This window comes from Anoplopoma fimbria, chromosome 4, assembly GCF_027596085.1.
Source record: "Anoplopoma fimbria isolate UVic2021 breed Golden Eagle Sablefish chromosome 4, Afim_UVic_2022, whole genome shotgun sequence".
In the NCBI taxonomy this organism is placed as follows: domain Eukaryota; kingdom Metazoa; phylum Chordata; class Actinopteri; order Perciformes; family Anoplopomatidae; genus Anoplopoma; species Anoplopoma fimbria.
In genome coordinates, this window is record NC_072452.1 from 21,586,543 (window position 1) to 21,612,895 (window position 26,353).

Consider the following 26,353-nt stretch of genomic DNA (forward strand, 5'->3'; position numbering starts at 1 on the left):
GAAAGAGAGGGCAAACAAACAGACACGTACAGACACACTCTCAGAGCAGATATATTCAGCCGCACACACACACACACACACACACACACACACACACACACACACACACACACACACACACACACACACACACACACACACACACACACACACACACACACACACACACACACACACACACACTCAGGCAGCAGACGGGCAGAGAGTGTTATGCTGCAGCAGGCAAGAGGCAACTCCGGACTGGCTCTCAGCTGTCGTCTCCTATTTTAACACAGTGAAACTAGAGTAAGGGTACAGCGTTTGGAACAATATGGGGTTTGGACCTACAGAACGATGTAGCAGTCATGTCCAGCACATACATTTAGAGATTACACATGCTGAAAAAACAGGCCTCACATCACTAAGCCGCACCACATCCCACCTGCTGTGATGAAACAGCAGGAGAAACACTGCGAAAAGAGGGCAGCTGCATAAATTATACGACATTTTCTGATTTCACCATTTTCCGACCGGAGAGAAAACAAAGTAATAGCGTTACATCCAATCAATGTATGTAATCAGATGATGACCTTTTATTGTCTCTTAGCTCTGCCTAAAGGCTTTCAGGTGAAGAAACACAGGGATTTTCAGATTTGTATCATATTGCAAGTGGGCTTCATCCTCATTGGACCATGACAATTTCATCATAGTCTATCCAATAGTTCCGAATATATTTCAGTCTGGATCAAAGTGTTGGATCAGCGATATAATGTTAAGATATTTATTTCAAAGATCTAGACAATGGAACAAGACAACTCTGCCAAAAGTCATCACCCATGCCAATTTATTGCAAATTCATTATCCAGACTTCATTGCAGATATTTTGCTCAGTTTATTATCAACTCAAACACATTAAGCTGCTCAATTAAGGAAAGTTTGATTGAAAAGAGTAAGGGTAATACCGATTGAGAGTAAAACTGTGCAAAATCCTAACAATTTCCACCTAATTACTATCCTAATCACATTAAATACCTTAATACAATGCTACACTATACATGCTATTTACTTTTCAGCCATGCAAAAAGATTACTGCTTAGGGAAATATTACTATGTCATGGTGCATTGTTCTCTTAACGTTCTGTTATGTATCGTGCCTGCACAACAAAGCAGCCTCGTGTACGACAGGGTTGTTTGTCAAAAACAGTCTGATTTGGATGAAAATCCCTCACAGTGAGGAAGACATCAAATGCCTTGAAAGGGCCACAGCTGCAAACCTCAAGCTTTCTTTTTCAATGCTCACTTTATGGTTGAAAACCGAAGACTCCGGAAGGTCACAACTCTGTTTGCTTCCTTTTGAAGTAGTAATGTAATCTCCATCTTTTTCCACGGAACTTTACTCCGGCACTTATTCAGAGCTTTGACAAAGATACAATGTCAAAAGTGTTTTAAGCAGCACAAGGGGAACGCATTCTCCTTTACAAATACTGAGGATTGATCAGTGGTCCTGAGTTTCAAACCATGTTGCTTTAGGAACCCCTCTGGTGTCAGATTTGGTAGTCATCAGGGTTGTCGCGTCAGTTTCCACGTGTTACATGCATGGTGTCTAAATCACAAGAAGTTAACTCAAGGCTACTCAACCATTTAGTTCGAATTAAGAAAGATCGTGGTTGAATTTCGACCGACTATCAACTCACATGACAACTGGTGAGTGACGACTCATGGGACTAGCGAGTGACTCACGAGTCAGTCGCTCTGACAGTTAGTTGAAAAATAAATTCATGATTCAGGACTTGCTGTCTTCTTCCCCGTAGAATCATGCAAATACCAGACAGTTTCCATTTTACCATCTCCTTTTATACATTAAGAAAATTTTCATTATGTCATATATATGTCATATGGTATAAATATAGCATATATTTGGAAATATAGGCCAGGAACTTACAGTACATTACTTACCTTACCATTTACCTGATAGTGCTGTATTTAAAAAAAAGAAAAGGCCAATATGAGATACAAGCCTTTATTTCAAATGTATCCTGTTTTATGTGTATATCACATATCTCATTAGTAAGAAGTGTTTTCTGATCTGTTCCCGTTTTAATCTGCAGTTGATGCTGTGTTCTGAATGCAAATTTGAAACACTGTCCTTGTAAACCTGTTTCCACAGTACTAATTCCATCTATACAATAACAGTTATTGAAAAGAAAGTACATGATTTTGATCGGCAGAAGGATGTTCCCCTTTTTTCAAATAACCTTACAGTCTCATCACTGCTGTGATTCTATGTGTTAACGTGGAAGTAATGTGTATTCTAGGACTGACTAAACCATGTAATCATTCACGTATTGAAATAAATGGATGCTGGATAGTGGTGTAAAGGTCAGGGACAGAGGGAGGAGCTAAGGGCCATGAAAGAGGGGAAGAGTCAGGGGTCAAATGGAGATGGTGAGCTGATGAGAGACCTGGGTCATTTTGAGCGACCTAGGGAGATGATCATCCCTCTACAGAAGGGAAATGAGAGACGAATGAGAAAAAAATTGAACGTGTTCCTGAAAAGATTCAGTTTACCTTACAAAGTATTTTAAAAAGGAGCCTTCAAAGAGAGTATCATGTGTTTTGCCTCTTCGCTTTTGCTCCACCCTGCTGATTCTGTCCTTATTCATCTTCCACAAACACTCAGTGTCTGGTTTCTATGGCAGCTGCTCCCTCGGATGTTGGATGAAGCAGGGTTTTTATAGATGTAACTAATTTTGCTCGGACAGGTTCCAAGATCATTAGAACAGAGAACTGCAGATCTCAGGTCTGCTTTGGTATTTCCGCTAAAGGTCAGTGGATGTACAATATGTTTTATTACAGGAGGCAGATGGAATGCGAACACAGTAGCTGTGTGTGATGTATGGGTTGACTTCACAGAATCAATAAGGCTGCAGAAATCTGTATTGTGCCTAGCGGGATGGATTGGAGTGTATTGTGCTTAGTGGGATGGATGGGTGTGCTTGTGCATAGCTACACAACTCAGTGCTTTTCTTTCTTCAAATGTAAGGGTTATCTGTGTTTTTAAGATGGAAAAATACAAAAAATATATAAGATAAACTGCATAATTATAGAGTGTAAGCTACAAATCTGCCTTTACAGGCGGCTGCTAGAGGGAATTTAGTTTTAACCTTTTTTGCAAGATTAGGGTGTTACTTAATCAGACGTTTGGGAATCTCATGTTGGAACAATAATAGTGTTACTTTGAACTATGCATTGTTTAAAAGTTCCAATCCAGATCAGTGTTTAAAACTGGTCTTGCATGGCGGAACTTAGAGTTACAAGACAATCACTTTTACTTAGCAGATTACTCTGAATGCAGCTCACACAGTCACGCACTTTTAGTCACTGAATTCCACTTTGTTTAACGCTAAAGGGGTTATCCTGGCTTCATTAGAAGATATTAGGAAAGCTAGTTGTGATTATTTATACAGATATAAAAATAAATCAAACCGATGTTACGTTAAAAGAGTCTTTTTGTGCTTCCATACGTTGGGTTTCAATTCCTCAGAACACACTTTTATCAAGCTCCAAAAGGATCACACCAGTGCAAATTGAAGACATCTTTTTGTTCAAATTTATTAAAGAGATTTGTCCAAGCTAAAATAACCCTGGGGTCATCAATTGGATTCTTTTTTTCAGACGTGAAAAAGCTCCTCCAGAGCCACATAATTATATTAAGTGGCTGAATAAGTAATCATGAAAAAACACTGACTTGTATGTATAGCATTAGTGGAGCTGTTTTGACATTGTTAATATTAAAATTCACAGGAGAAATGCTGGTAAGTAGAGTACATTGTTAGTTAGTACTATGTGATGGTGCTACTCAACTTTCTCATTAACTGGCATATATGGCAGCTTTCAAGGCTCTGCACACAGTCACAACTCACCCCATCCCTTCGGCTACTGCAGAAGCACTCGAAAGTGCCTAGATAACAACAAAAGCCAGAGCTGAAAGGACGATTGGGACATTTGGGAAGCTGTACAACAATAGCATATTGGGCCTATAGTATGGAAAACATTCATCAGACGCCGTTCTTGTGAAACCTACATCCTCTATCCACAGCCTCAGTCAGAAAGCCTCCAGGAAACAGGTCAGTGAACAAAGCAAGAGAGGGGGAGAAAGAGAGGAGACAGAGAGAAATAGGATGGGAGATGGGAGGAGGGGCAGTCAGAAATTGATAAGAACTGAGCTGTAGTGTTCTTCTCAAGACCAGCTGCCGGAAGAGCAGCTCGAAGGCAGACAAAAACACCTCCCAGTGCGCCTCGATGGCTCACAGTGACACCTCCCAGAAGTCTTCCCATCGGCCACTCAAAAGGCGTGACTGAGAGCTGTCACCCGAGGCAACAGCCTGCAGTGCTGTGGTGCATATATGCCTGCCTTACCAAAGAAAGAATTGAATAGTGACAATATTTTCAGAAGTTGAGCTGTGGAGCAGGAATCCAACCCATTTGGCTAATTTCTTTAGTTGCTTTCAGAAAAAAATACATTTAAAGCCTCAACACTACATAAAATGACGTGCCGAGGTGAATATTTTCTGCAGTGTAGCGGGGGAACATGGCTGAGATATGTTACCCTGGCAACAGTCTACAGAGAGAATGAAACCAGATTAGGTTGTTATGGGCTGCAGACAAAGCTCTTCGAAGTTATAAAACACTGTCTACACTCCTAAAATTTGATAGTGAATTGAAACATATTTTGATTTCCTCACTAGTTGCAGGTTCCAATTTGTTGAATCATATACAGTTTTTTATATCAATTAAACCAAAGATCATATGACCTAAAGAAATACTTAGGAATCGTGTGAAGCGGAATTCAGCTGAGAACTGAACAGTGTATTATTTGAGACGAGAATAGAAGATATGACTCAAAGTTGTTTGTGTTTCAGAGCTTCAAGTCAGAAACATCTCTGTCTGAGTTGTAGGGATAAGGATGCAAATAGTCTGAAATTTCAAAAGGAAGACAACAGTCATTTTGGTTTTGAAAGCATCTTAGAGTTACTTCAGTGCAAGGCAGAAAGAACATGCTATAAGAATAGAGTAGTTCTCATGCACAGGTTAAATAGTAAGCTATAGAGATGCTGGTGGGCAGATCTGTTGGCTTTGAGCAGAGCCATGCTAGCCAATACCCCTCATCCAACTCTTTTGCAGGATTAACAAATGATATATGTTTACAGTGAACATTTGGCAAATCGGTTCAATATTGAAACATAATGAGTCGTATGAATACTATAAAACAGTTTGCTGATGACAATGTCCTGTACATGGCTAAGGTTTTTATGGTACAAGGATGCCTCTACAATATTTTGGTGTACACTCATTGACGATGACATTGCCCACAAAAAACAGACATTAATACAACTGCATTTGCAATAATAATAACCAATATGTTTTAATTTAATATCAAATGCAGAAGAAGCATGTAATATACTATTGCAAAAAGCCTTATTAAGAAATCTGGAGATATGGGTGCCGTGTAGAAAGCATATGAATTTGACACTTGGGATTGTGGTTTCTATCCTGTTTCTCACCAAAAGTCAACATTTTGTTTTATTGAATTCTGAAAGTGAGATTTTTTCTAACTTTACCCAAGGGGTTTTAGTTACCTAAACAATACCTTAAATATCGGGTAGCAGCCAAGTTAGCAATCCCTCACAAGTTGTTTTGGTCATATGGGTCGTTTTGGATGACTGACAAACCAGCTAGTTTGTAGAGTTTTTTTGTGTTATACAAGGTCAAAATCTAGCCGTGCAGCAACTATATCAGTGACAAATGTGCTCAGGTTGCTCTGACAGAACCGCCTCGCCAACTGGTGACGGATCAGTTTTACATAAAAGTCCCATAGCCCAGAGGCCTTTTCTCTGTGGTGAGAACAGGAGTGTTGGAGTGGGTGAGATATCTAACAGTCAGTTCTCTTCGCTGTGACTGGACTGCAGATGATCATTATCACAGTGACGTGGTCTGTGTGTGTGTGTGTGTGTGTGTGTGTGTGTGTGTGTGTGTGTGTGTGTGTGTGTGTGTGTGTGTGTGTGTGTGTGTGTGTGTGTGTGTGTGTGTGTGTGAGTGTTAAACTGATTCATCATTTTGCTAATGCAGTGGGCCTCTGGTGGTCCTCCATTAAATATCAAATATTGTTGTCCTCTGCTGATTCAATGAATGCCCTCTCTGATGATTAGAGCGGAATAAAACAAACTACTGTAAAGCCTGCAATTAAAACTTTCTTTTTTTTTCATTTTGTTAAAGTTCTTTTTCAAACTAATTCTTAATTAAAAGGTCTAATCTATGCCAAAGTTCTTAATAACATTGAGTAACTAGGTCTAAATGTTGTTTCAGATATGTTACAGTCTGAAAAAATGCTGATGTCTTTAAGCCTAAGTATGGTAGGAAACAATCACATTTAAACATGCAGGAAGTATTAATAAAATAATGGCTTTATAATCATTGTCAGCGTTATAACACCTTGGTTTAATCATCTGTCTGTTTTGGTGTCTCATTTGAGATAATCAAACTAAATGAAAATGCAAAGATGTGAAGACAGAAATAAAAAAAGGTTACTAAAAGAATAAATAAATTACAAGTACCTGTCATACACTTTTAACACTGATATTAGATGCCAGCTGAATTTAGGTGTTTGATTAGCACTTAATTTATGCAGGTTTAATCTCTGATTAGTGACCCAGCAGTAATGTAAACAGTGTTGGAGTGGTGGAGATGCCTTCAGTGCCGTTGTGGTGAAAAGGAGGTCAGCTAATTGGGACGGCTAAATATATTTCACAGGGTGCACTTTCTCCTTGGAAGGTGAAACACAGAGCCAGAGTCACAGCTGGGACAAATTTAACATGCTGGTGATAATGAGGTGATTAGGACCTTCTGATGACCACAGAGTGTCTGACGGGTGCTTCTATACTCTGGTATAAATAATATACAGGAGCTGCAGGAACAATTTATGTGATTGTTGCAAAGGTAATCTTTTCCAGAGTTTAGCCGTTAATCCAACACAAATTTCAGTCAAGACACATTTAAAACTGACATGACTTGAAATGATGAATGCTGTTGTCTGTTTAATGCTGCGGTTTGTCTGATTGCACTTTGAATCAGACAAACGGTTTCACCTGTGGTGTGTGTGTCTGTGTCTTTGTGCTTGCTACGTAGTGAGGACCAAAACAAGTTTTTACCAACTGAGCGAGGACCTCTTTGGAAAGTGAGGACATTTTGTCCGCTCCTCACTTCATCAACGACCTGTTTCAGGATTATGAAGAACATGGTTTTAAGGTCCAGGTTAGAATTAGGTCAGGGTAAGGTTAAGGGTGTGTTGCTGTGTGTGTGTGTGTGTGTGTGTGTGTGTGTGTGTGTGTGTGTGTGTGTGTGTGTGTGTGTGTGTGTGTGTGTGTGTGTGTGTGTGTGTGTGTGTGTGTGTGTGTGTGTTAGTGTGTTGAGGGTAAACAATTCCACTTGTAGGCATTGTGGGGTTATAGATATATACCGTATTTTCCGCACTATAGGGCGCACTGGATTATAAGGCGCACTATCAATGAATGGTCTATTTTCGATCTTTTTTCATATATAAGGCGCACCGGACTATTAAGCGAAACAAAACAGTCAGTCAGTCAAACTTCCTCCACTTCCTACCATTGATTCATTAATGTTGAATTCTCTCGCAGCTGCTCTATTCCCATGTTCTACTGCGTGACTGATAGCCTTGAGTTTTCAGTCCGCGTCGTAAGCGTGTCTCTTGACAGGAGCCATGTTGGGGTCCTTATACACACACACTGTAATATTATGGTGAAGTATGTATTACTCCGCGACGCTCCTGACTACGGTAGCCGTAATGCTGCTGCGGTGCGGCTTTGTAGTTTACCAAAGTCGTACTAAAACATGTTGACAGAGCGCCGTGTACCACACAAAATCGCTTCGAGGTCAGTAAGCACAACCAGAATTAATCCATATATAAAGCGCTCCGGATTATAAGGCGCACTGTCGGTTTTTGAGAAAATGAAAGGCTTTTAAGTGCGCCTTATAGTGCGGAAAATACGGTATTTGCAAGCATCAGCATTTTTTAAGTCCAGTCGAAAAAAGTCAATAGAATGTCAAATTTAATCATACATTTTATGTCTTGACCTTTAATGCAGCTCAGAAGTTCAGGAAACCACCATTGTAGGATCCAGATTTTTTTAAGCTGCTGAAGAAAGCATTTTGGTCTGAAGGTTATGAGAAAACCAACGTTCTCACTGAAGACCTTGGTGTTTCAGGTTCCATTATACTAATTCTGAAAGCAGCTTTAATGAAAAAGTAATTTTTTTGCAGACATTCCAATGTAGAAAGTGTGGAAGCATGGCTGTCTTCCGTTCCACACTTTTGGAGCTATTCTCTTCATGTACTTGATATTTTTCTTAAATTACATAACTCTTAAAGCCATTTTAAATGCGGCTGATTAAATCATATATTGTTATAACTGTGACTTTTACATCATCATACTTATAAGGCTCATTTCCTTTGTCATTACTGATTCACTGATGAAAGAATTAAAATATTTTAAAAGGAGTTTTTAGACCGACCAGCTCCCACAACAACAACCAAACGTAGAAAAAACAGTGTGTTATGCTCGATGCATTTTTGTCTGTAACTACAATGTCAGTATTACAAGTCGACAGTGTCTTTATCTTACTTAAACATTCCCAGATTAAGTGAGAACTGCATTTAGTTTTTTTCATTTTATCTTTTTTAACAGAAAAATAGAGGGACAACTGAGTCCATAGCACAGCTTAGAGACACAGCAGTGAGCAATAATAAGATTTGTTTCAACATTTTGCTCTTGGTGACTAATTAAGGTGACCTCATCAACACTGGGGAATAAAAAAAAAAAATTACTCAGTAGTTTCTTTTTTTTCTGAGTTCGGAGGACAATTTCTGTGAGCAAACCTCCCTGGTTTCATTGAAAAGCAGTCAGATGTGAAGGAGGCTTAATGGCTTTTTCCACAATCCTCACTGTTTTCTAACGTTGCTGTTTGTGACTGGCTTTTCTTCCTTAATTAAACATTTCTGAATTCCTTATTGAAGAGTCACACGTAGATGTCTCGCCCATTAAAAACCTCTTGGTCCTCATTCTTTGGCTGTCATTTTGAAATGCCAGCAAAATCCTCTCTGAACAGCCGGTGCATGAAGAAATGGGTAGTGCGTTGCCTTACGGATGTGAATTACCATATTCGGTAATAAAGTAACATGTTGTCAAAGTGTTCGCTCTGGCATAAGCTGCAGCCCAGTCATGGAGGATATCCAGTCTCTAAGCATGAGCTCAGAGAGTTTTAATCCTGGGCAAACTCAGCAAGCTTGCCAGCGAGAGAGGGTGCCAGGAAAGAAAGCCTTAGAAACATGACAATGGAGGGACGCGACACAGGGACAGGAGGAAACTCAACAGCTCTATTAGCTTCAGGGGCTGGCAATGAGGGGTGCTAGAATATATAAATACTCTTCTATGATGCCATAATGTGATGGGATGTTTTTTTTTTTTTAATTTCTCCTAAGAGAAGATGTGAGCTTTCCCAGGCATCCAAGTCCCGTCATTCCTTTGTTTTGGAACACAAAATAAGAGATAAACTTACATGAACTCCTATTTCTTCTGCCACAGTAAAAATAATAAAGAGGATGTAATGCTGGAGAATTAAGGAGAATGAAGAGTCTACTGTGAAACAAAGGATAAGCATTGTATTTGATGTTGCACTTGGTAAGAACTGGGCACAGAGTTTAAACATTGTCTAATAGCTTTTTTTAGACATAGTCTGAGAGAAAAACATGTTTATTTCTATTATTATAATATGGGTGAAAATCAGAAAGAAAATAAGTTTATGTTTATCACTGTGGCTTCTTCTTGCAGCAGAAAACAACATTTGAACGCACAAATAAATAAAATATGTCCAAAAATCAATGTAAACAAATTTATTATAGTACAGTATATGTATCCTACACTATATATAGTACAGTATTATCAGCAAAATGTTTCAAATTATAAAAACTAAAAGTTCTCATTAGGGGCACAATACCTCCTGTCCATGTTCTATAACATTATGTTATTGGATGATACATTAATGTGTAAGCAACATTTTACTGTTGCACTTGGTTGAATTGAACTAATTGTAACTCATTTATATTATGTACAGTAGTCTTAAATATAGCAACATGCCATTGTTTGTATGTCTATCTATAAAGTCATTTAGAATGGATGAAAGGTTTTACTCTCTGTCTCATCATACATGTGTATAATTGAACTTGTTGTGCATATCTTGAATGAGCCCATAACCATCAATTTATTGTAGCCGTTACCTCTACATAGCAAATGAAATACAAGAAAAATAAATGGTTCAGGTGGTTTAAGTTTCAAAATGATTACAGAAATGTTAATTAATGGAGACTATGGGTATAGGTTATTTTCCCTTTTATCACTGTCACTCCTATTTCTCACTACATTTGGAGGCAAATCTGTCCTAAAAACTTTAAAAAATATATAACCAAATTAAATTTGTTCACATTTGTAGCTCATAGACAGAGTCCCATGGCTTGTTTAACATGTAACCTAACCTCTCCTCTGAGGAATGTCTCAACCCGCACACTGAATTGTACAGAATAATTTCCAATTAGATTGCGACAGTTAAACAGACGACGCTCTTTGGGTTCTATTAGCTCCCAGTTAGACAAAAGTGAAATTAGATTAGCGAGGTCTGATCTCTCTGTGGTCACACTGTCGTCTGCTAAAAAGATTAGGAATGGTGCCACAGACTGATGGTCCGCCATTAGCTGTTTGTCTGAGAAGACAGTGATGAACAATTTTATTGCTCCAGTGGATGGATCGGTAAAGATTTGGGCAGCACATGTCTACTGGCAGTGGATGAAAGCTGGCCCTGCCTCCATTTATTCTAGCCCATTTTGATGAGGTCTGCATGTTTTTGGACTCAGGGGAATAGGCTTAATGATGGGGAAGTTTACTTTTTATTATGTGGTGAATGGTTTGAATACCTCAGACTCATTAGAAAATCGGATATTGAACTTCATTAGTTATACTCTCACTGCCTCATAAAATATCGCTTAGTGTACTAAAGTAAAGCGAACTTAAGGCTTTTAAACACACGTGGGCATGACAAATAAACAATACAAAAAGCAAAAGACTATATCTAGGGCTTTTATTGTGAAAGGTATGAGCAGAAGGAGTGGATCTTATCTCGCTAAGTCTGAAAGGGGTTATAAAGTTTGCTGTCTTTGTTCTGACTACAGAGCCTCCATGATGTTGTATTATAAATAAAGACGCAACTCAACCATTCTGCACAAATTGATGCCTATTCATGTGATGCAAATTGTCCTTGTTATGGGAATAAAACTGTCACTTTGGTTTCTACGTAATATTTGCGTTCTGTGTGAAAGTATTCATGACACTGCGTCCGGGATGTAGAAGTGTACTCTTTGATGTGTCTGTACGTCATGACATCACCGTTGCTATGGAGAAGAGGCATGAATCAGAGCCCTATGAATTTAATTAAGATGCAGCTATTTCAGTTTTATAACAATCGTGCTATTCAGTATCCGACAGTTGTCACATGATCTAAAAGAATCATCACATTAAACTTCATTTTAAGAACCAAAGTGCACCTTGGGAGTATTAGTTAACCAAAGACTTGTACATTTGACTCTTTAACGAAGAAACCAGATATTTTCTACGGCAGATTATTGTCTTTTTTATTGATTATTAAACCAGAGAGGCATATCCATCTGTGCTATGAAGAAAATAAATTGGACTTCTACTTTAAGAACATTGGGTGCCCCAAATACCTCCTCCAACCACACAACTCTATTGGCAACAGAGGTTTAAGTTTAATTTGAAGTTCTTCGTGGTCAAATTGAGTCTGTCTTGTTCAGCAGAAGAGACGAAGACCGAATACTACAGGCTACTTGATTCATTCGCCGGAGACAAATTTTAATGAGCTGCTGTTCATTTTGACCCAAACTTCACTAATTAAGATGCTCAGTGTTTACCACTACAAGAAAGGGTCTGTAACGAGCATTCACTGTGTGTATGCGTGAAACATTAAAGCAGGGAATTGTATAAACCTTACCTAAGCATTCCGTCTCAGCATAAAGGCGGAGAGCAAACCTTCAATGAAAATCTGTTGATACCATTCCCTCATTCCCATGTTGCTAAACCCACAGCACACACTCTTTATGCTACCCAGCATGTTTCAATTCATCAATGAAAGCTACCACAGCCAGTGCAGAAGTGGCAGGAAGCCTACAGTATTAAAACCAAGCCAGCTAATAAATGATATATAGACTCCACTTCCCTCTGTCAGCAAATCATCCCAGTTATATTGTGGAGAGGGAAATGACTCATTTGATTAATTGCATTGGAGGACACATATGTCCAAGTCAATAAGCCTGATTAACTTACATTTGATCAATACACATTTACAAGCAACATGCCAATCTGCTGACCCTGGTACGCTGTTTGAGAAACAGCCTGCAATCTCAGGATTACTTAGACACTCAGTGTTTATGTTTATCTCCAATGCACAGTGCCCTTTTCCAGTCTGTGCATAATGGATGTTGGCAGTCAGCAAAGGTACTGTACTGTATGTACCTGAGCATGGCTCATGAATTATTGAACAAAGGTAGTTTTGCAGAGTCAACAAAATGAGGTCCCAATACAAATAATCTGATGCAAACACACAGTCATCATAAATGCTGGTAGCGTACCGTAAAAGGATCCTAACAAAGGTGATCATTTAGGTCTAATGTGCTTTAAAGAAGATGTATTAAGTACTGTATATCTACTAACGTGGATACATACATTGTTGATAGGTGGTGGTGAAGCTGTGCACTATAACATATCTGCCCTAGCACATATTCTCATAGGAGAAGCCAGAAATGTTTTTCTCCCTGAGCAGAAATCAAACAGAAAACAGCACCATTACAGCAGATCATGGTACAGCATGTATTGACATCCCATATGAAGAATTAATGCGCAGTTTTGGGGAATGCTTGATACACTCAACAACGCTTATTCCCACTGTATCAAAAAGTCATAGGGCAGCTCATAAAAATTTCACATAGTGACTGGCGTACAGTGGATCTTTTACTGCTGAATACAAGCACTCCCCTGGCAGAGCTTATGGAAAGCTATCCATAAATCAGCAGAAAGAGAAACAGAAAGTTGCGACCCTTGATAGTTGTGTGCGGCTCTAATGTGCTCTAACAGTCATGGATGTATACATTGTTGTGAATTATGGCAGAGAACTTTGACAGCATCACGAATAAATGTCTGCCTCACCTTAACAATCCTCTTTCCTCTGCTTCAGTCTGTTCACAGTTCTCAAGAGGAGTGTACGCCATTTTCGGATTCTACGACAAGAAGTCTGTGAACACCATCACGTCATTTTGTGGGACGCTCCACGTCTCCTTCATCACTCCCAGCTTCCCTCTGGATGGGAATCAGCAGTTCATCATCCAGATGAGGCCCGATATCAAGGGGCCCCTCCTCAGCCTTATCGAGTACTACAAGTGGGACAAGTTTGCCTACCTGTACGACAGTGACCGAGGTAAGTCATGGACACCATTTTTAAAAGGATCTTTTCAGACCTGATACACCAAAAGTTACCATAAATGTTGGCATGACAGAGTCTAACAGATTACATATGGGCCTATAAATAAGCAAGTCAACTACCAATACCAATGCTTGTTCAGTGGCTACTATAACTATGACACTCTAGTTCCCTCTAGAACCCTGGAAGGCCTGTCAGTTTCTGCTCATTACAGTCATACATTACTCTGTCTTTTGTACAATAACCTTCAACATAGGTTTACTAAGTTTGTAGGTATACTCACGCAACATAACAACTTGGTCAGGTAGGCCATAAAAGTAATTGATTAGGCTTTGGAAAAGATTGTAATTTGGGTTTGAATAATGCAGTTTGTTATGTAAAATAAGTACCCGCTGGGTCGTATCAGGGGGTCGTATCAGGCGCAGATGGGCACTGACTAAGCTGCTGTATTCGACGGGTAGCGAGGGAGAACAGGTTCAGCTACATATTTAGAGCAGTCACTTATTTCTACCTTGATTGAAAACTGCAATGCCCTTTGAAAAAAAACATGTTTCTCATTTTAACGTGTCATCGTCCATTGCCCTTTGTTTAAACAATGTGATTATGTCTCTTTCAAAAAAACGGTTTAACCTAATGCAATCCAAATATTGTGTTCAAACTGCTTTTTTTCAGCTCAAACACCAGTTATAATGCAAAAACACACTGACATTCATAATGTTACACAGCACAGATAACTCCAGTTAAAGGGCATTTTGGTTGCTAACAAAGAGCTTGTCACATACAATCAACTATAGCACCTCCTGTGTTTGGGAGTCTGTTTTACGTAATATCAAAGGCAGGGGAGGCAGTCAGAGTCCTCTTTGACACACAGTAAAGGTGATGTGCCCTGCAGTTGTGGACTTCCACACTCGTTCTACATAGAGGTGTGATTTGTTTGCATTACGTGTTTATGCTATGAACACTGGCGACTGAAATAATGTATATCTGGCTTCACAGCTAAAAAAGAGAGCCCATTATAGTGGTAGAGAGGGGGAAATCTATATGAGGGCAGCTGGTTGTTTAATATTATTGAGTAGTACCAAAGGAGAATATTTAAATGCAAAACAGGACCTGTCATTGCATTCCTTTGATCACTTGTCTTTATAATTGAAGTACATTATCTAAGGAAATTACAAATTTGGAATGGTCTGTAAAAAGATTTCGATTTGCAATTTGCAAAAAACAGTTGTTGTATTGTGTGGGATTTGGGGAGTGGTAGCTTTCCAATAACATGATGTGCAATTTCAAAAAATAATGACACTGTTCCAAACAGGAAGGCTATTATTATTAGATTTGTTTTTCTTCAAATAATCAAAATATTCAAAGATAACTTAACTGTTGCTTTTTTGCATTTGCATATTAATGGAGGGCATTGTTGTGTCAATCACCAAATGCATACAGTAAGTGATATCAGTGGAAGGTTTTACTTACAGTTATCTATTCTTCACATCTGATACACACACAAACACACGGGTTAGTAGATGGTGATTATTTGGTAAATAGCTCTAACTCAATGTAAAGCATCACCAGCCTTCTCTGTCAATTTATTAGTATCATTATTACACTAATTATTTATCAGTCTGCACATTTAAAAGTAAAGAAAAATCATTCATTTGGCAGTTTCCTTCTGTGCTCAGCCTGGGAGTGCACCTTTAATAGTGATTCCAGATAAGATCATCGACTGATTTTATGCAAGATGGAAAATGATCCACCCTGAAACTGTAATATCCAGACTTACTTCATATTCAAATCTATTCTTTGATCCCTTTCATCTGTGATTATTTTTTTCAATTCGAGATTGATGCAAGTCTGGAAATTTTAATTTAGCAAATGTTTCGCTCTCTGAAGGCACCCTTACCTCCTTTATCAGTCTTTATATTTTAACATTTTTTTCCCCACTCACACCTGCTGTCTGAATATCACACAACATGGTGTGTAAAGTGTAAAGACGATAACGGCAAAAGAGCTAAATAACCCGCAATTGTTCTTTGTGCGTTATCTCTCTTTGCTGTTTCATGTTACTCATTTCATTGTGTCATCTGCTAATTGGGATTCAGTGACTTGTACCCTTTGAGAACAATGCAGCCTCCTGCAGCACAGAGGGACCGTCCAGCACTGAAAAGGAAATCTCCTACAAAGATAGTGTTCCATTGTATTTAAAAAGCTACTGCAATGAAAGAAGAGAATTAAAACCTCAATCATATCCAGTTACAGTGGAATTACACTATCAAGTCTTTTTTTTCTTTCATTCTAATAGGGTTGTTCGGCTTTCAGGTTACACTTCGTAAGCCCCTTCATTACTTCTCATTTTAGAATGAAAATCATTCATTATTTCTATTTTCTGCACCCTAAAAGAAGGAGTTTTGGGATCACTTTCAAAAAGCACTTTGCAGTTGTTGAATGATTCTTGATAAATGCCCACATATGGCTTACCAGAAATGTAACTAAAACACAGAGTAGCTTAAAGTAATAGGAAGTGGGATCACTTTTAGTGTTTAGGCTGATTACCAGGTAGTGCCAATGGCTTAGAAGGGATTTAGTGCAATTCTGCTCTGTATAAACGTTAACATCCCTTAAAGTCCAACTACAAATGCTCTGTCTTCATCGATCTACAGTATCTTCTTTATGCTGTAACTTCATTCTCATCTTTTTCCACATGCTCCTCTTTCTCTTCTCCCAGAATCCATTGCTAATCCTCCCAGTTGGCCTTTCCCTTACTGACAACAAACCCAAATACTGTCCCCCTCCAATTTCATAGAGCAGGTTCCAACCAGCTGTTTTAGATTGTCCTCATGCTAATGCTAGCTCTGACCTGCTGTCTCTACTGTACGTCTGCTGTAGCACTAAAGGGCCTGTTGTGCATATTTCATCATTGCATGGCTGTCTAATTAGGTCAGTGTGATCCAACCATTCCCATGGCAACAGAAGTGTGGAGAGAGGCACAGTGTGAGAGAGAGAGAGAGAGAGAGAGAGAGAGAGAGAGAGAGAGAGAGAGAGAGAGAGAGAGAGAGAGAGAGAGAGAGAGATTGTAAGTGACTGAGCAAGTCAAAGACGGAGCAGAGGAAGATAAGGCAGTAGAGTTGCCACTGGTTATGATGAATTCTATTAGCACATTGAGACTAATGGCTGAACCAACACTACCATTGTCAACTGTTGTCAGATAGTCAGTTTAGATAATGGATGTACTGTATGTGGGCGTATAGGCACTCTGAGTGTTGTGTGTTGCATTCCTTTGGCTCACTGAATGCCAACATGTTCTCTCTGATAACTTTGCACTGCCACTTAGAATAACAGCTAATGCACATAATCTGGGACTTTAATCTACATTCCTATAAGGATTTGTGTTCGATTCTGCACTTACCGATTTACACAAATCTCCAATGTTTAATGGCATTTAAGTAGTGAGTGTGTGTCCCTCCCCGACATATAATTTAAAACGTTGTCTTGTATCCCTAACCTTGATCTTTCCCTAACCTTAACTAATTGTTTGCTTACCTAGTCAGGCGTTACACTTAAAACTGCTTTAAATCCAACACAGTCTCACCTTAGTTTGTGAGATTGTCACAAAATACAATACAGTCGTTTTACTTTTTCCATGTCACTCATCACAACTTCTTTTCGGGACAACATTAAGTTATAAAACAAAATGTATATTTAGGCAGTAAACCACTTAGTAAGGTTTAGGAAAAAGATCATGGTTTCGCTTCAAATAATTACGTACAGTTAGGTTTAGGCAACAAAACCACTTAGTACAGTTTAGGAGAACCCTCACAAACTTTTAAGCGACACAAACACAACTACATTTTCTCCACAAGTGCTGTGTTTTTTGAAAAAAACTAATAAATAATAATAAAACAGCCTGCGGGAGCAATTTGGGGTTAGCTGAAATAGTCTCAGCGTCTTGCCTGTACTCATATAAGAGCCGGGTTCTGCCAAAAGGTTGCCCTGTGGTCGCAACTAGTGGCTATGGCTACAGCTGACTCATGACCTTTGAATAAAGTGGCGCATTAACTGTAACAGCTAAAAACGCAGGTTAGTTCTAAAAGAAGAGTGAATATTGGTCCTACATTCGTAAGGTGGTCAGAAACAAAACTACAAATGAATGCTAATGTTGCTCTGTATCTGCAGGATATGTAAACAAGCAATAGTTTGCTAAACGCCCTATCTACTTAAAAGGTGGTAATATATCGATGCTGTTTGCTGCAGCTTGTCTCCAATGCAGCTAAGGGGCTATAAACCAAACCAACCAAACATTGTGTTTTGGTTGTATATGAATATGACAACATTTTACTTACCTGAAAAGGCTGATGTTGCAGTATTTTCTCACTTTTGTTGATAATGTATGTATCCATTTGCATGTTTTGATTGTTATAATGAGTATTTTGTTTTGAGACATTTTCAATTTCAAAGAATTCAAAAAGTAAATTACCATTCGCAGATTCAAGTTCCTACTTTTAAGGCAGCACTACTGCCACACTGCTACCTATGACCACTTACCAATAGATTTTTTAGTGGTGCTCCAATTGGGAGTATGCATGAAGTGGATTAGTACTATATACCTGGGGAAGGATGTTCAACCTTTACCACTGTGGATGAGTGAGGAAACAATAGCTTGAAGCAAAGAGATTATAGCTCATATGAAGCTGGTATTGAACTGCTTTCCTCTATGCATTATTTATGAGCCTTTATTTGCCTCATTTGAATAGTTTTCCATCATATTTTGCATATGATCACACAGCCACTGACATGAACTCATCGAGATCTTGTTGATCAAGGAGTATGGATTTGAGCTTTTAAAGTCAAGGCTGCATGTGTGATCACTAGGAAAATGAATAATACTCTCACCTGGAAAAAGGAAGTTATGGTTTACTGTTACTCCACCTTCACATTTCTGATTATCTCTATGCTTTATCATATTGTTGAATGACAAAATGCCATTTTGCATACTAGTTAATGTTTCGTATTTATCCCCTGACCTATTAGATTCAGTGCAATTTAGTAGTAAATGCTGGGTCACATCAGTACAATGGTAGCAATCTGCCTATTTAAATGGATGGCAAAATGTTGGCTGCAAGCCAAGACACAACATATGTCTCATTCTAAAGAGGAGCGATAACAAACCGCTCTAATCCAAGGGGAACATGCTGCATACAGCAGTCCTTGAACTGCAGAGGAAACCAGCAAAGCCAAGTCTCTGCTTGAGTTCTGCATTTAGAGGAGCAACAATGGTTTTTTTTAAATGTATTATTATATCACAAGGTTCATTGTATAGATGGACTGAAAATACCTAGAATAAACTGATGTGCAGGAGATTGGAGAAATAAATCCAAAACATTAAAAGAGCATAAGCATGGTCTAGTGGTCTAGTGGCCTTATGATTGTTTTAGGGCTATTAACTCAGTGGTGTAGAAACACCTATGGAATTATTGTTGGATATTAAACTGATAATATACTTTACTCTACTCCAGTCTACTTTAAAAAAATGTAATGTATTACTACTCGTTTCAATCACTAATCCCGTTTATTATTTCAACATTATTGGGGCCAACCTGTTTACAATCATCATAACTTAGCTACCCGGCTAAGAACACACTTGCTATGCTATGCTATGCTTTGGCTATGCTATGCTATGCTATGCTATGCTATGCTATGTGATTTCTTATCTGGCTAGCTTGCCACTAGTAAAACGTAAGGAATTACTGTACTAGGGTTAAATTCAGAGTTGAAGGCTGTGTACACAGCTTCACTGTGAGAAAAATGATTCCTGGAGTGCTGTGCAGAGCTAAGCTAACGTTAGCTTGTGATGTTCAGTAAATCCACCCAAATTGTTGGCTGGCTGCTTGTAAACCAAAATGCACCATAGTCAAATTCTGCATGTGTTAAGTAGTGAAGTTGCGGCATGTATCTCTGAAAACTTTGGAATTTTTGGAATCAAGTAATTGATTACACTTTTCAAGTAATTTGCCCAACACTGAAGGCCTCTTGCCACATGGTACAATGACAGATCCGTTCAAATCTTCATTTAGTTTTTATAGTGTGTTTGTGGCTATTTTCACTCATGATTAGGTCCATTTCATTGAAGAAAAGAAAGTCTAGTTACGGCAACATGGTTCCCCTATTTAGGATACTAATTACGCTATATTTCAGATATCTAGTTATCCAGTTTTAATGAACACATGCCAGCCAAACAGAGAAAAACATTTTCTCTGACAATGATATAACTGAGATGGTTATCAGATGTAATGCACAAGGCAACAACTGTGACCGCACTGACATGAAGCTCTGGGTAATGTGCCTCTGCAGCATGCATTTTTAATAATCTTTAAAGAGATTTCTTTAGACCTCAGGTTGGAAACAGATTGCCATGAAGATAAAGAAAAATCTATGTTTTTATACACAGTTTTCCTTTGATCAATGTGTTTTGGCACTATCTTGTTCAGTTGTTGTTGGGTAAACATTGCTATCTTGCTGTGAGCAGGAGAAGCTGTAGCTTTGTAACAGCTAAAATGATTAGCCTTGCACCTTTGAGTATTAATTTACAAAAGTGATGAGGCTGCTACATACGAGTAAATCAATGTTTTCAAGACATACTGACAACAGATAGAGACACATTTTACACTGACATGCATGATTCACGGATGGCCCTACTTTCACATAGGCCTACTGGTCAAAGACACTAATCAAACAGAGAATTATCATTTAACCTTAACTACCATTAATGTAGAATCATCCTTTACGCTAACATTTTGCTTTTGTCCTTGATGTATCTTCTCTGTAAATTATACTAAATTCTAATTATCTCATTTAATAAGCATTGATGAAACAGTCACCATTAACCACACCATAATGACCTTACTGTAATTATGATATATAGTTCATTCAGATAAAACTGCAAGCTCCCATTTTCCTCCCCACCATCATAAACCATCGCTGCATCGCATGAAATTGATTAAATCTGTAATTCACCTCACTGTAGCAAGGAAACGCTCAACCTTTTTATCAATCCGTTCTCAAACGGCCCTTTGCAGACCAGGGATCAATATCAGAGAGATATTCAGCTGTGGAACTAGATAGAGAGGGTGATATGAATATAAGTTCAAATGGAGACTGTAGTCGTTGCCTTTAATAGATTTTACTTCAGAGTGATGGAAAGGCACAAGATGAAATTGAATGGAAAACTACAGCATGTTATTTAATGTATCATTTAGTTTTATTGTTTTTTGGAGTAAAGAATGAAACGCGCATAGGATGGTATAGATATAAAGATTGTTTAATCAACACTCACCGACTTTGGCTGGACAGGCTCAGTGCTTCCGACTAAACACATTCAGTAATTTCTACTGGTGGGAAGCCAGTAAGGGATTAGGGAGGGATGGAGAAAGCCATAAGCGTGTCTACACCTTATCTAAAGGCCAAAACAAGGGCGTGGAAAGGGAATGGACATCTGGCAGTCCATTCTTGAATTAGGAAACAACCGTTCTCAAAACAATCTCCATTCAAGGTCTGTTAACTCGCTGGGACTGGCGCTTTCAGCCATAGTATACAATCTAAATCTGTAGAGGAAGTTTGCTCAGTTGTCATGGAAATGTAGATGTTCAAATTCTCTATTATTCTGACACGCATTTATTGGTATTATATGTATGACCACTGATAACGCCATTTCAGTCGGCTGATAACATTCAAAACAGGTGATCCTGAGCACTTTTAGGACTTCTCCCTTTACGTTGGTTTAAACATTGAGCTTGACAGCTCATACTTATCTTCATGATCAGTGAACGTCTTATGAATAACAAGAAGTGAATAAAATAATGGAAGGATTATGTAAGGCTTGAACATCTATAGCACCACTGAGGAATCTTCCTCTGTTGATGGAGGCTGTTTTATATGGTGAAAAGCATAAGTGGACCTAAATACTCAAAAATTGCCTTCAAACATAAATCAACAATATAAAACTTTTGCTTTTGGTGCATTCCAGTGTATTGTCAGACCCATTTTACTCCCACATGTTGGTCAGCTTCATGCCAGAACACCTGTGAGTCATCCTGATGAGCTTTTTACATAAGCCATTCAGTCTCTGTGAAACCTCCAAAGGGCTTGAATAAGCAGACAGTCAATAGTCTGAAATGAAAGAACTGTGTTCACACATGCTTTTGAATAAGTCTTGTCTGACACATAATTTGTTTTGAGTTTATTTTCAAACGTTTTTCTGTTTCTGCCATTAGAGTTCATGGTTTTCCTTCTTTGTGGCAACTTCTAAGGTTTGAATGTAGCTATGCACTTACAATAACACACACAGGAAATTAAATACAACCAAAATTACCCCTTTACTGAGAAGCTGGTTTTAAGGAAATGGAAAAGGGCAACACAGAAGAGATAATGATTATGTGCAGAAACACAATGTATGGAAACCTTTTTTCCCTACCTTCCCAAGATGATGGTTTTTGGTTCAATTTGTAGAAAGATATATCTAAAACGTGGAGTTTTCCAATGTTCTTCAGCAGCAAATAATACAATGGATAAATCAGTATTCAGAGACTGTGAATAATCTTTTAACTCCACTTTCTGCCCTCAGGCCTAACAACACTTCAGGTTGTTCTGGACACAGCAGCAGAGAGGAAGTGGCAAGTGACGGCAATCAACGTGGGGAACCTGAAAGACGAGAGGAAGGACGAGGCCTACCGCTCTCTGTTCCAAGATTTGGAAAACAAGAAAGAGAGGAGGGTGATCCTGGATTGTGAACAGGACAAAGTCAAAGACATCATGGAGCAGGTAAGGAGAAAGTTTTTTATTTTTATTTTTGACAGCTTGTTTGTCCAAATCAACAATGTTAGCACAGGGGTTTTGGTGTTGTTGTGTTGTCTCTTTCTCTGATATGTCAGTCAGTGAAGCAGTTTTGTATTTCCCTGCTGACACAACACTATCAAGTAAGTTGGCTGTACTGGGATTCAGGTAAAGGAATATGGGATGCCTGTGCCATGTTTTCATCAGTTGGAACAAATAATGCACTTACTGCAGCAGACGGCTGTCAGGAGAAAGACCGCTGAGGGTTGCTCAGGTTCAGTTTGTCCTTTTTTTTATACTTTTCCATTCCACATTTATGTGGCTTTTGGAATTGGCATCTGAAAGGAATTAAATATTGCAGTGAACTGGGTGAGGCAGGCATATGATTTGATGGCAACTTATGGAAGCTAGCATATTTTCTTTACTTATGATCCTGTCTTGACTATCAGAGACATGGAGGGAACAATAGTTCACATGCTGCCTTTTGTCTGCTTCAATATTCTTCATTATTCTTCAATCTCGCAGCATCTGACTTTTTTTTTATAACATAGGATTTTTGTGACACTTACACTGCTGTCCATAAAGGCCTCTGGTTGGATTGCTGCTGATATGATGTACTGAGTGATGCTTGAATATGTTTTGGTGATATCCAATTTCCAAAGATAATCAGAATGCAAATAAGTACCATTGCATTGGATGTTTTCGATATTTTTCTGTGGTTTTGTATCATATATTTGCTGTGCTTGATGTTGCAACCTGCATGACATATAAAATTAAGAGGTCTGACTTGCCCACCTGGGATGTTATATTATTATTTGAATTGTTTCATCAATGTGGAATTTTACAAATGTTCTGGTAAATATGACTACAGCCTGTAAATTAGTGTGATTTTGAGGATTTTTTTTCCTTTTTGTCTTTTGCATCATCTATGATTTGTGTGTTTAGTGTTGCATTAGAACACTTAAGTTAGGACCCACCTGAAAGTGAGACCATGTAACTATTGCTGAATAGTGGTTATGATGGGAATAAAAAGTGGAGAAGAGCCATGAAGTCAGAGAACTGACTCCTTACTGACACAGCAATATCAAACTTAAGTTTGCTAATATAAGCTACATTAGCAACCATTAGCTACTGGTCATACCAGACGAAGCAAACTATATAAAACACAACCACAAACCCATAATGAAACCAAAACAAGACATCTTTACTACTAACTTAAATCTGCTCAATTTGAAAACAGCCAATAAAAAGAGACAATTCAAAGTATTTCATTATGTGAGGATAGAATAGAGAAGTGTAATCAACATTTGGAAATTATCTGCAGTATGTTTTAATTAGTTTAATGCAGAAAATGCTAACAACCCTATTGTCCTTTAATTTATCCTGCAGGACAAAAGTGTTTTTCAGCCGAAATATGTGCATTTGATACAGCACTTAGAAACATGGACCTAGCAGCCCAGCAGATGTGGAAAGGCACCATAATAATTACACTAATTGTTCATTTAGGCTCTAAACAAAACTGCAATTAAAGGCTAAACTGAAGCATATAAACAAGTTATATTTACTTCTCTTTTTACCCAGGAGAGAGGCTTATCGATTAGCATTTAAAGCATGCCAACGTCTGTTTAACCGAATGCTGAATGAAATCAATGCTCGCAGCCTCTGTGCCTGTTTATCTGGGAAAAACAGAATCCTTTCAGGTGGAAGTTTTTTGCTTCATGTCAAAGACATTTACGTGGGAGATACAAGACATTATTATTCAAATCTGCTTCAAGTAGCGGCCCTGACAAACGGAGGTGCCAGTCAAGCAGCAGGATTAGGTTCAGGTGTGTCATTTATAAGAGGAACAGAAATGCTACATAGCTGAGATATTTCTGTTATTTTCTGCTTTTCTGCTCCACTGATAAGAAAAGTGTATTTGCAATTGGATATCTCTATCTAGCAGTATTTGTGACTGTGAACACAACAGTTTTTTTTCATTCAGTGATAATAGCCAGGACTGTCAGCCATGTTAGGGTTGGTAGTGACAAATTGCAATGTCTGAATATAATGGTAGATTTGTATTCATTACATTTAAGATTGCTTTATGTCTGGTTATCAGACTCCTGGTCCTTCAAAGAATTGCAATGAAAATGTTCCAAAATAATAATGATAACATATACAGCATTGGAATGGTTATTAATCATAGGGTTAGTTATTTTAAAAAAGACAAAAATGTCTAGAAGAAACTTTTATAATGCTATCTTGTTTGCTCAAGATTTGTTTCTTTATTCCTGTGGGAGCTTATGTTTTGTTTGTCTCATAACCACACAGGTCATCACAATTGGCAGACATGTTAAAGGCTACCACTACATTATAGCCAATCTGGTAAGTTGACACAACTTCTATATTTGTTCAAGGATTGTGTCATCACTTTGTATGTTTTCAAAAAATGCTTCTTGTAGAAAAATAACATATGTGTCCCAATTTTATGTTTTCAGGGTTTCATTGATGGGGATCTGACCAAAATCCAGTATGGCGGAGCCAACGTGTCAGGCTTTCAGATTGTTGATTTTGAGGATCCTTTGGTGTCCAAGTTTGACCAGAGATGGGAGGCCCTTGAAGAAAAGGAGTATCCTGGTGCAGACAATAAAATAAAGGTGAGTTTTCTGTAAATTTCTTTATTTGCAGGCTGGTATGGTTCAGTGAAAATATCATTGTAAGCACTTAAAGTGGCACATTTGCTTTAATGTAAGTAAAGTATGCTGTTTCCATCAGCATCACCCAACTTCACAGCCGCAAGTACACACTGTGTGCATTATTTAACACCTCTCGTTGTAAAGATTATTATGCACTGTTACACTTACACACAAACATTTTCCCATGAGCTTACTGTTGGCATGTTTAATACAATTTTTATCATATCATTTGCATGCAATGTAAATTAAATCAGGATGTTATGGTATTGAATCGTGAAAATTTATTCTATTTACCGCCTATCCTAGTCCTTTGATGTAACTAATATAGTACCAGCTCTCTCTCGCCTCCCACTCTTTGTCTCTGAACTACCCACTCTAAACTTCTCACATTTGAAACATCAGCCATCGCCAAACATACTCTCCCACAGTCTGTCTCCAAAATTGTCAAAGTTCAAGATCTGTTTTATTGCCACGCAGCTAGGCTGCTGGTGAAAAATCACTCTGACATTTACAACGCAGAACAAACTAGTGCAGCACAGACCATAAATACAGCAGGACAAATAAAAGACCACCCGACATATGCTATAATTTGCACTCTATAATTAGGACAAGATGCTTAAATGCCAGGGAGGATGAACAGAGGGTGTGTTGCGTGTGTGTTTAGAACTTCAGAGGAGGATACTTTATTTTAAAAGTGGTTCATGTTGGTCCTCAGTGGTTGGTAAGTTGAATTTAATGGCAGAACTTGGAGTTAAAGCCTCTTTTGTCAACTCATTATTCAAACCCTAAAAAATTGATGAGGCGCAGTTGTGTTCAAGATCCATGGTGTGACTTGAGGCACGGACTATGTAGTTTGACTCAAAACATTGAAGAATAAAATGTAGTCGCATGGATGCAGTCGAGAGAAGTCACAAAGCCATCTCTAGTGAAGTGTCTCATTCCTGCTAATTGAGACCCTGCATATTTGTTCTTTCTACCCAAATGGAATGAAGTTGTTGGGAAATCTGCCCAACCATAACAAGTGACAAAAAATAACTACGTCCTGGAGGCTCTCACCCACCACCAGTGTTAGATCTTTTTCTTCTCATCTCTCTGGTGTCCTTTGGTATCAAGCAACGTTTGACCAGCTGTACTGGTAATCATGAGCTGTCTGCACAGTCTGCAGTTTAATGTCATCCGTTTTGTGATTTTTTTCTCTGTCTCTGCTTAAAGAAAAGACATTTAAATAGTTTCATCTAAAAGAATAAACTGAAATAAATCCCA

At 38.4% G+C, this 26,353-nt stretch overlaps 1 protein-coding gene across 1 annotated transcript in view; it reads left to right on the plus strand.

Moving 5' to 3' along the window:
• Positions 1-26,353, plus strand: part of gria2b (glutamate receptor, ionotropic, AMPA 2b) — a 47,846-nt gene that overhangs the window by 10,878 nt on the left and 10,615 nt on the right. Inside the window, 4 exon segments of the mRNA XM_054598088.1 lie at positions 13,350-13,589; positions 22,204-22,400; positions 24,726-24,779; positions 24,893-25,051. Of these exon segments, the coding sequence (XP_054454063.1) occupies positions 13,350-13,589; positions 22,204-22,400; positions 24,726-24,779; positions 24,893-25,051 (650 nt within the window).